Source organism: Corvus hawaiiensis, chromosome 8, assembly GCF_020740725.1.
Source record: "Corvus hawaiiensis isolate bCorHaw1 chromosome 8, bCorHaw1.pri.cur, whole genome shotgun sequence".
Classification (NCBI taxonomy): domain Eukaryota; kingdom Metazoa; phylum Chordata; class Aves; order Passeriformes; family Corvidae; genus Corvus; species Corvus hawaiiensis.
The window spans coordinates 16,200,917-16,211,409 of record NC_063220.1 but is presented as its reverse complement, the minus strand read 5'-3'; the positions used below and the strand labels follow the sequence as shown (position 1 = coordinate 16,211,409).

Here is a 10,493-nt window from a genome sequence, read left to right as displayed (position 1 = left end):
AGTCATTGAGATAAAATTGCAGGGTAGTGGGCAATCCTGACTCATTTTAAAACGGCTCTACCTTCACGTGGGTGTATTCCAGGACAAGAACTCTCTTTCAGTATGCCTAGACTAGGGTAAAATTTGTTTTTTTAAAGATATTAGCTAACAAGGTTTGACTACCATGATCTGAAACCTTGCATAGACAGGACAAGTCAAATCCTAAAAAGTGTTTAAAAGTGTTTGCTAAGTCATTCTAAAAATACAACATTTATGCTTGTCTAGACAATGACAGAATACTCCTTACAATGGCATGCCTACTGCAACAGCCAAGGAGTATAATAGCATAGGAAAGGATCGGTAAGAATTTTCTCCACATAGATCTTCAAAGCAATGGCACAGATTGAAGTGCAGGGAAACCGTGAAGGGCCTGTCTAGACAACAAGGGGGAAAAGGATCCTTTTTTCAGTAGATTTAGTAGATTTTCCGTAGATTTAGTTCAGTCAAAAGCTAGACCAACTAAGGGTATACTGATATAATCTTCCAAGTTTTAGCAGGTCATATTCTAGGCTCCTGGCTGACTGCAACTAAGCCTGCTAAAATCATGTTAAAAGTGTTGAGGTCTATGTGTCTGTCAGATGGGATTTTTAGTCCTTAAATAAGCTTGATTGAATTTGGTCTCCTAGAAATGGCTCCTTCCCTAAGGCTGATGAGATGGCAGATGATTTTTCATGCCCATTCAGTCTTTTAACCCAAATCATTTGCCTAAACTGTACCAACAAATGCAAAGTTCAGTTTGTCTTTAGCGTAAGTATTTCTAGCTGACTGTGAGCACCGATTCCTTTCTTACAGGCCACCACAGCAGTTAGTTTTGACTTTGACTTTGTTTTCACCAAAATGCACTCAGACAAAACCCTTGATCAAATCTGCTCCTTTAAACAGCCACTTGAATGTGTCTAGCTCACATGCTTGCACACATACCCACTCTAGCAATTGACTTATAAAAGTCAGCAGATAAATTCTTAGTCATTAATACATATCCTTACACTGGTTTGCTCCTATCCAGCTTACTGGAGAGTGAAAAAATCAGAACATCTCTTTCCCGGAATTGTAATAGTATCTGTGACATCTTGAACAATACTTTCAAGAAAGAAAAAATAATAAAAATTAAAAAGTCATTACAACAATTCTAAAACAAGCATAAGAACAGCCTCTCAGACTGTTTAATATCAGGCTCTGTTTTGCTATGTAAAAAAAAACCCCCACAACAACAACAAACCAAACAGCAACAAAACCAAATAAGCAAAGCAAAAAAACCAACAAACCCAAACAAACCTATTAGTTCTGTTTATTATTAAGGCTTAATGGCATAGGCGGGTATCAATCTGATAGGGGAAAATATCTACCTCTCAATTAGTCACATTAGAGATTAAGTCTTTATAACATGGGTGGGTATCTAACATTCAGGGGAAAATTCACAAGTCACCAACTCAATTGAAAGACTCCACCAAATAATAATTTGCTGGTATAACTCGAAGTGACCAAGGTAACACAGCCTGGATGTGCTTGAGACTCCCGGGGTTTAGTAGACATTTGTCAATAGCTCTCAAACAATGGAGCTGTGAAACGGAGCCACTTAAGTTAACATGATAAGGCTTTTACATGATTGTGTAAAGTTTTTTTGGCCTTGACATGCACCATCTGAAATATTTTAGAAATACACATTGATTTCCTGTTTCGGATAAATAGGAATAAGCAAACCTCCTGTGCTCAGGAGCTCTGGAGCCAGTCCATGATTCAGAATAAGACAGAGACTCAACTACCAGCAAAGGCTTTTTGGTAAGCAGTTGTCACCCAAACACCTGGACAAAGTCCCTACTAAGCCCAAATCACTGCTAAACGTTAATGGGAAGTTGATCTGATTCAGATCAGCATGCTCTGACCTGCTGTTCATGCATCTTTCAGGTTTACAGCTCTGTCTTGAAACTTTCTCATGTGCTAAAATAATGTCTTCAAAAACTAACATTTTTAATATATACATACGTAGCTAAAAGACAATAATACCCGTGCACAGATCTTATTGTCTGTCCCTTTTCTTATTTTTTTTTGTCTTCTGAGGCGACATTAAATAGCAGATATCTTCCAGGCCTAATAGCATTTCTTGTCGTCCACTAAACTGAGTGGATGGATAAAACTCCTTTTATCCGATATGACCAGAGGAAGGTCCTTTTCAGCGAAAGCAAACAATTAGCAGCCATGAGTTATTATTTCCTATTATTGTGCAACAGAAGAGGCTCTGGACATTTCAGTGTGAAGGATTAAAGTGACCTGCATTGCAAATATCGCGTATCCGCCTTCCTCCTCTCCGCGCCCCCGCGGCAGCACTGGCGGCGGGCGCGAACTCGCAGCCCCACGCGTGTCCCGGCCGCGGGAGCGGGCTCGGCCTGCCCCGCCCGGGGGCGGCTCCCGCCGCTGCCCCTGACCGGCCCTGCGGGACCGGCCCCGCCCGGCCGGCGCTGCCCGCGCATCCCGCGCTGTGCCCGCCGCGGGCCCGGGGACCGCGCTGCGCAGGAGTCAAAGTACACAGCGGCTCGGTCGATAGCCTATTAGGCTAGAAACAGTTCTGCATATCAAAGGCCGACGAACCTAATGACTAAAAATATAAGTACCTGACCCGGAGGATTAATCACACACTGTCAAGCTGAAATTGGTGCAATTCTTCCAATCATTAACGTTTTGCTTACAAAAATGTGCTTTTCTGTTTGTTTTTCTGCTAAATGATAACCATTTTCAAGTTGAATCGGCTGATAAAAAAGTCGAAAACAAGACGGGAGTTGTGCTGGAAAGGTCATACGTGCCAGTTCGGCATGGAATAGCCAACGGGCAAACAAACAGGACAGAGCAGGGTGGCACGGAAGGGGCTCGAAGGTTTTCCCGAACGGTGTAAAGTGCTTTGGCTGTTTTTCCTCCTGCCAAGGAGCAAAGAGTGCCCGTGGAGGGACACTCGTCTGCCCCACAGTGGACATCCCCACGTCGGTCTCCCCCGCTGTGAAAACGAGCTGGGGGAATTAGGGACAGCTGCTGGGGGGCTACTTCTGACTGGCAGCTCGGCCGGACCTGCCGGTGTGTTTTGCCTCCGTAAGCCCCCTCCCCGGGTGGGCGGATGAGTAAGGGCATATTGACTGCCCAGCCCGGGTTACAGCACTGTTTGTCACCTGTCGCGACATCCTGGAAATCCCCATCCCTGGCCAGGCGGCTGCAGACAGCGCATCGGAGCTCCCCACCTTCAGGGAGCCGCCAAATCCCTGCCACGGTAGGGAAAGCGCCGGGGTTTGTCGAGCCCGGCTTCCCTGGACCCCGTTACCTCGCCCGGGACGCGACCCCAAGTAGTGCCTCGGGCAGAGCCCCCGCCCCGCCCACCGCATCGGGCCTGGCTGGCTCCCGGCTTGTCCCGGCCGGGAACGGCGGCATCAGCCCTCCTGGAAATGCGGTTTGCCCAGCGCCCACTCTGACGGGCCGCCGGCGGCTGCCCACCCGCCACGGCCGCTCTGTCCCACGCGTGTTCCCATCCCCACGCCAAAGCACAGCCATCACACGAAGTTGCGGTGAAGAGGTAAGGCCGGTTTCGTGCTCCTTGATATCGGTCGGGACAGAGAGACCGAGAAAGAAAAACAGACGCGTACAGTCGGGACGCATCTTCCCGAGCGTTCCCTGCTCTGCTTCCGGCCCTCCCACCCCCATCACCCTCCCCCCCGCAGCTCCCGGGACTCACGGTAGGCTATTCCCGTCCCCGTCGGGACCCGCGTTGAGAGCCTCGACAGAAACCCGAGCGAGAGAAAAGCCGAAGAACGGAGAAGCGATCTCCTCCCCAGCAGGGAGCTGTCTGCGCCCGCCAGCGATTCCTCGCGTGGCGCGCACCGCGCTGGGCTCGATCCGGGCGCAAAGGCGAAGAGGAGCCCCAGGGACGCCCTGGAGCGTCTCCAGGCTCCCTTTTTCACGGGCAGCGTTAAACCAGGGCCCGGTGCCCGAGTCCCCGGAGCCGGCATGCGAGCGGCAGGCGTTCGGCCCTGCCGCGGCCCCGACCGGAGCAGCTCGGGGGGCAGCCGGAGCCTGTGCACGGCGTGCACGGGCAGGGGGACAGAACCTCCCGATCGCTTCGTCTTTTCGGGCCCCGTTCATGAACGCGGTTTTAAAATAAACCAAAGCTAAAGCCCCACTGTAGTGGGTTGAACTTATTCAGAAAACTCAGCTGGTATTTCTCAAAGCATTAACTCGATTAGAAGCGACATTTCAGCTGCTGTAAGGGCCATCCTCCCTCACCAGAACAATAGTCACTTGTTGCTATCGAAAAACATTTTTTGTCCCTAAAAGCCTCCGTGACACTTGGCCGGGTTAAGTAAGTCCCTGTTCCCTGGGTGCTCACTGCGGCACCTGGAGAGGCTGAATACCCACGCGGGTGCCCACCGAGGATGCCCGCTCCTGGGAGCAATTCTCGTACCCCGGGGTCCGTGCTCCTTCCCCAGTTCAACGTAATTTCGGAGAAAGGCCGATGAATAACCACTGTTGACTCAGGTGGGTCAGCGTCTGCCCCGGCTGCGGTCGATGCCCGGCCCTGAGCAGGCTCTGCCGGCCCCGCTCTTCCTCCAGCCCGCACCCCCTCTCCGGCCCCCCGAGGTCGGGACGACTCGGGGGTAAACACCCATGCTTCCAGCCTGGGCTTGCCAGCCAGGTTTTCCTCCTCCTGCCACAGAGCCTGTTCCCGTGTGGGCATGGGCAAAACTGAAACGTGGGGTGAAAAACAGCAAAAAAATATAGCAGTGAGACCACATGAGACTCCTGCAACCAAGGGCACCCAGAAAGCTGTGGGGTGGCTGGTGACCGGCACAGTGAGGGAAAAGCCCGCTTACAACACACCTGGGGCACTGCTGGTAGAGGAGAGGTTTGGGTTTTCTCCTGCCAGTAACTGGATGGCCAGAGTGGTGAGTGGTGCAGAATTTAGGTTTATTTCACAGATATGTCCATCAAAAATTAAATACCAGGTTTTGCCTTTTTTTTTTAACACTGAACAAATATGTACAAAATATGAACAATGTGAGGTATAAAACCACAAGACTTTTAAACAAAACTACTATGTACAGAAGCAGATAGGCATTATCTTCCCACACCTGTGTGCCTCACTTATGCCCCACAGCTGATGCCAGTTTCTCTCCTGCAGTAGGGCCCTATCGCTCCTTGCATTTTCTCTTCAAATATGAAATCCATAAAAAACAGTGCTAGAGATTTTAAAGGAGGAAAGTAATTTTTTTTCTGCAAATGGAACCATCCAAACTGTGAGGCAAGGTTCTCAAAAATCTGAGAAGGCACATTTCATCTCACACAAGAGGAAAAAGGAATCTGTCCAACAACTCTACCTGACAAATGGAGGGATGTCTCAGTAGAGAGCACCACGGCACATAAAAGGGTGCAAGCATAAGGCACTTCTTGGGATGGTCAAATCCCTCCCTATTTCACAGAACATATTTTTCTGCTTAAAAAGGGCATTTAAATTAATCTATTTAAAGTACGTTTGTTTACACATATAAAGGGCTTAGTCCTGCAATCCATACTCACTTCCACACTAGCTAGAGTTTTGCCTGATCACTGACAGCAGCTGATTCAGACCCTCTCCACCACCGTGAGCAAGGACAGGGTGCAGAATTATATTCCAGTTAGAACATTGATTATTGTACAAACATATCTTACAAATAATTAAATACAAACCATGGTCCTTTAACCAAATTAGAGATGCCAAAACTGAACTGTTTGCAGAAAATACATCTTTCTTTCTCTGCTTATTATAAAATGAGTCTATTTGGTGATGCTTTTTTTCTTTCAGTGTAACGGTGAAAGTTTTCTCCTGCAGCACAATATTCTTTCAAACCAGCCCCTGGTAAAGTGCAAGCCGAGTTAGGGTCCGCTCTCTGCATGGGGCTGTTAGTGGGCAGCATTGTAATAGCCTTTATCGCCTTCAATGTCCACTTCTTGATCAGAGTCATCAGAGACATCTGACTCCAGGTCCTCCTGTGAGGCTGGTGAGGGGGTGTACTGTGAGCCATCCAGAGAGACCTCCTTACCCTTCTGCTCGGGGCTCTGGCAGCTCTCCGGCCTTTGGTCACTGTGACTGTCAGCACCTTCTACTTCTTCTTTTTTGGTGGCCTGGGGGTTCTCCTGCAATGAAAGAATCCTGCTTGGTACAGAACTACAGGCCAGAGTCAGGAGGCCTGGGAATTCCAGCTGTGCTGTGTGGGAAAACCACCTTGGGTTTCTTGCAGAAAGAGGCAGGTGTCCCGCTACCTCCCCGGGCCTCCTGCCTATAAACCTGCCTGAGTGGGACAGGGCTGGGCGAGGGCTCTGATTGCACTCCCTCACAGCCACAGGGGCTGCTGCCGTGAATAAGGCTCCTTGGCGATGGTTATCGCAGTCACTTCAAACGAGTCAGGAGCTGCTGGAGCCCAGGAACCTCTGAACTTTTGTCTTTAGCAAAGCAAATGTTTATTATGAGTCTACAAACACCGACACACAGCTTCCTCCTGCCCTGATCTTTCTTTAATTACACCCGACAGCAAGAGGAGGGAGGCTGAATCCATCAGTGGCCCAAAAGCAAATGGAAAAAAATTACTAATTAAGCTAAAGCTCAACATTAAAACACTCACCACTAAAACCAAACCGAACCCAAACCCTGTTTGTGAAGGCAAGAGTACCCTGTATTGGCACCTGTCTGGAGAGCCCAGTCCCCTAAGGGGGCATTAAATGCTACTCTAAAGAGAAAGCAGGCAGAGACACGTACCCAGGATATAACCATCCGGGCTTGGAGAAATGGATGTGACTGAATGAAAAGGAGGAAATGACTTAAAATGGCCGAGATCCCAAGCGAGGTCTCCAGACACTGTGGCATGGGTTGGGCCCTAGCCAGCCTCTTGCCAGAATAATAGGACTTTATTAAAAAATCAACTGAAGATTGAGTTAAACTCAGGTGAAGGTCACAGAACAGATTCATCTAGAGCATGGTACTGTGATTAGTTTTCTTTTGTTTTTACTTTTATATTAAAGGCCAATTTGCCAGTAAAACATGTGTGTCCATGTCAGACTTGCTGAAGCCAGACTCAGGCCAAAATGTTGGAATTTTTCAAAAATATTTGAGCCAAGGGACCTCAGTTTTGCTGAGCCAGGCAGGATTGGGCCCTAAGTGCCATAAAACCCCCAAATAATTATCTGCTTGAGTATGATTTCTAAGGGAAGGGAAACTGCTTTAACCTCTTAGCTTCACACACTGTAACTCCTTGTGAACGGAAAGTAAAAGCTACTCAGTTTTCCATGTGGCTCCTCAAAACTAAAAAGGTGTTTGTACCTGCCTTCTCCCAACATTAGTAAAATACATCGACTTGTGTTTATTAAGAGGGGGCATTTTAAAACACCAATATCGTTCTCCAAAAAAACCGCCTAAGTAATTTACTGACAATTACTTATCTTCTCCACGTTAATTGGCTAAACAACATATGGGTTTACAAAACAATTAGCGTGGAGTTTTAATAGGTGGTGTGTGAAAGACGGGCATAATTGATATAGGAACTACATTAGAAGCTTTTAACATTAGTGCTGCCTGAACGAGCCCTCATGGATTCCAGCATGACTATTTGTCTTTTTAATCAAGGTGAAGAGGTTAAACAGCCTTTCAGATGACTTCTGCATACAACCTGGAATAGGCGAGCACGGCGTAAGATAAGACAATTAAAATACTTATTTCTATAGAAACAGAAACATCCACGAACCTGCTTTAGACGCCTCCATTTGGCTCTGCGATTCTGAAACCACGTTTTCACCTGAGCAACGACAACAAGAAAAGGCGCGGGGTAGTCTTGGAGCCGGTGAGTGCCTGGAGCCCTACCCAAGCCACAAGCAAAAAGCAAGAGCCTGCCAAGCACCCCCTCCCTGCCGACCCCGACCCGGCCAGGTTCCCGGGAGCGATGCACCAACAGCAGCCGCACGGCGGGCCCGGAGCGGCCGGAAAGGGGGTGCGGTTCCCCGGGGTGGGGGCACGGCCTCACCTGCCTCTCGCTGAGCTGCAGCATCTTGGCCAGGCGCTTCCTCTCCGGCGGAGAGAGGTATTTCTGCGTCTCGAACTTCTTTTCCAACTCAATGGTCTGGTCGTTGGAGAAGCGGACCTGCCCCCCCTTCCTCTTGTGCAGCGGCCGCTGGATGAAGGGGCTCCACAGCAGCGGCTTCCCTACAAAGAGAGGGACAGCGCCGAGGGTCACTGGCCGGCCGCGGACACGCGTGGCTGGGAAGCCCCGGCCCTGCCCGGGCCCAGGCCTGGAAGCGGGCCGGGTCCAGGGCTCGCTAATTTCCTTCGCCTGATTTTTATTTCCCCCAGTTCCTACTCTGATCTTTCCCCTCTCTGATTTTTCCCCTTCGCCAAGCAGGCAGACCAGTTAAAGTCACTCTACGGGCTTTGGCAACATTTCCGTCAATGTGTTTCCTGTTGGTCTATCTCGCAAAGAAAAGAGACCAAAAAAAAAAAAAAAAAAAAAAAAAAAAAGACCTTTGCTTCCTTCTGCTCTTCCACTGCGATGCCCTAAAGAAACTGTCTCCCTTTCTCTGAGCCAGTGCCCGGGTACCTGCGGAGAGTGGGGACATCGAGGGGCTGGGCAGGGGTGATGCGCCAACACGAGGGCACTGGGCTTCTAGGAAGAAGTGCCCCCATGTCCCCCACCCCCGGCTGGGGGCTTGCCCGCCAGAGGCCGCGGTGTGCCCGCCAGGCTGAACGCCGGGCCGGGGCCGCTTGAGGGGCGAGGCGGTGCAGGCAGCGACACGCCGGGGAACCTGCCCCACTGCGGAGCCGCGGCCGCGTCCCGGGGCAGGAGGCTCTAGCCAGTGCTACTGAGTCACGCTGTTTGTCTTTCTGCCTGCACCCTTTGCAATTTGCTGCATTGTTTTTCTAGATTTTGCTTGCGTCAGGCTTTAGTAATTCTGGTGCAAAACAGACTCAAAAAATAGGAAGCAACTGGTTATTTTAGCTGTCATAAAGTCACATCCCACACAGAGGAAATGAACAATATCAGAAAAACGGATCCCGGCTATCAGAAGTCGAGTGTTTCCTGAATTTGTCTGTATTGAGGATGTCGATAAAGTAATCAGCAATGTGCACGACTCCCGGGGAAGAGCCTGCTTCAGGCGGCCAGGAAAACACTTAACAGCTTCTGAAACCAGATTTACTCCTATCGAGAGCTCAAGGTTTCCTGTATGAACGGAAAGGGTCAGCCTCTTTCACTGCACAAATGTGGTGAGTCAGGTCCAGTTTTGCAATCACTAAGAACAAGTGCTGCAGCCCGGGCACGGGGCTCGGCCCCCGCAGCGGGGTCGCTTCCCCCGGCCAAGGGCGCGAAGTGGTCGCCGGGGCCCCCGACCCGACCCGGCTCGGCCCGGCCCGAGCCGACCCGCGGAGGAACCTCAGGGGCCCCAGCGAGAGGAGCCGGCCTCCCGACTGTTTTTCAAGTCATCCGCAGGAAAAGACTGAGATCTGCCATGCGATCTCCAAGCACAATTAAAACTCCCCACCAAAACCACACGCGACATTACTAAGGACACTCTCAGAGTCACTTGGTTTGAAGGAAAACAAATCTGAGTCACCGCGGCCGCGCACTGTGGTCTCGCTGCCAGACCTGGAGCGCGGCACGTCTTTAATTTACTGTAAATCAGACGGGGGCCGGAGGGAGCCGGGGGAACACAGAGAGGCAGCGGGGCGGGCGGGAAAGGGGACCACTTTCAGGCACTTCCCATTTACCCCTGCTCCGACGGCGGGATGGAGACGGGACGCGAGCTGCGCGGCAGCCGGGGAGGGCGGAGGGGAGGCACATGGCTTACCCAGGGGGTCCTGCCGGATCAGGGCGTGCGCGTAGTCGCCGACGGCGCGGGGGAAGGAGTAGAGGGGCCCGGCGTAGGCGCCGGTGCCATAGGTGGCGGCGAGGTGGTGGGAGAAGGCCGGGTGGACGGGGGTCGGCTCGTAGATGGGGGTCCGGTACGGGGACACCAGGCTGGTGAAGGAGGAGTTGGGCGACGGCAGCGTTGGCGGCGGCGGGGCGGGCAGGGAGTGGGGGGCCGGGGCAGCGGCGGGGCCGCGGCCCAGGATGTCCTCGATGTAGAAGGGCGTGGGGTGCGCGGGCTGGAGCAGCGGCGTGGGCGCGTACAGCGGGACGCCGACGCCCAGGGCCGCCGGCGCCGCGCCCGGTGGCTGGTACTGCATGGCGCGGTCGCCGCCCGCGCACCCCCGCGCCCCCGGCCGCCCCTGCGGAAAGCCGGCCCCGACCGCGGCGGCTGGGTGCTGGCACCGCCGCCGCGGGTTTCTCTGGGCTCGGGTTACCCTTCGATAGGTTTCTATTGGCGCGGGGCGGAGCCCGCGTGGTCTCTGTCCCCTTCCTGCCACGGCGCCGTCTGGCCAATGAGCCCGGCCAGGGAAGGGGGAAACCACCCCCCGCCGG

General features: G+C 51.9%; 1 protein-coding gene across 1 annotated transcript; it reads right to left on the bottom strand.

The window, feature by feature from the left end:
- Positions 1-4,959: 4,959 nt before the first annotated feature.
- On the bottom strand, positions 4,960-10,287 carry HHEX (hematopoietically expressed homeobox). Its single transcript, XM_048311963.1, has 4 exons — positions 9,880-10,287; positions 8,064-8,242; positions 7,788-7,838; positions 4,960-6,186 (listed from the first exon to the last, which is right to left on the bottom strand). The coding sequence occupies exons 1-4, from the start codon at positions 10,256-10,258 to the stop codon at positions 5,953-5,955; spliced, it is 843 nt and encodes a 280-aa protein (XP_048167920.1). The 5' UTR covers positions 10,259-10,287; the 3' UTR covers positions 4,960-5,952.
- Positions 10,288-10,493: the final 206 nt, after the last annotated feature.

Excerpts from the sequence above, each read along its gene's own strand:
- HHEX (XM_048311963.1), bottom strand. The coding sequence starts at position 10,258 with ATGCAGTACCAGCCACCGGGCGCGGCGCCGGCGGCCCTGGGCGTCGGC. Across the intron at positions 8,243-9,879 it reads GATCCGGCAGGACCCCCTGG|GGAAGCCGCTGCTGTGGAGC; the intron begins GTAAGCCATGTG and ends CTCTCTTTGTAG. Across the intron at positions 7,839-8,063 it reads TGCAGCTCAGCGAGAGGCAG|GTGAAAACGTGGTTTCAGAA; the intron begins GTGAGGCCGTGC and ends GTCGTTGCTCAG.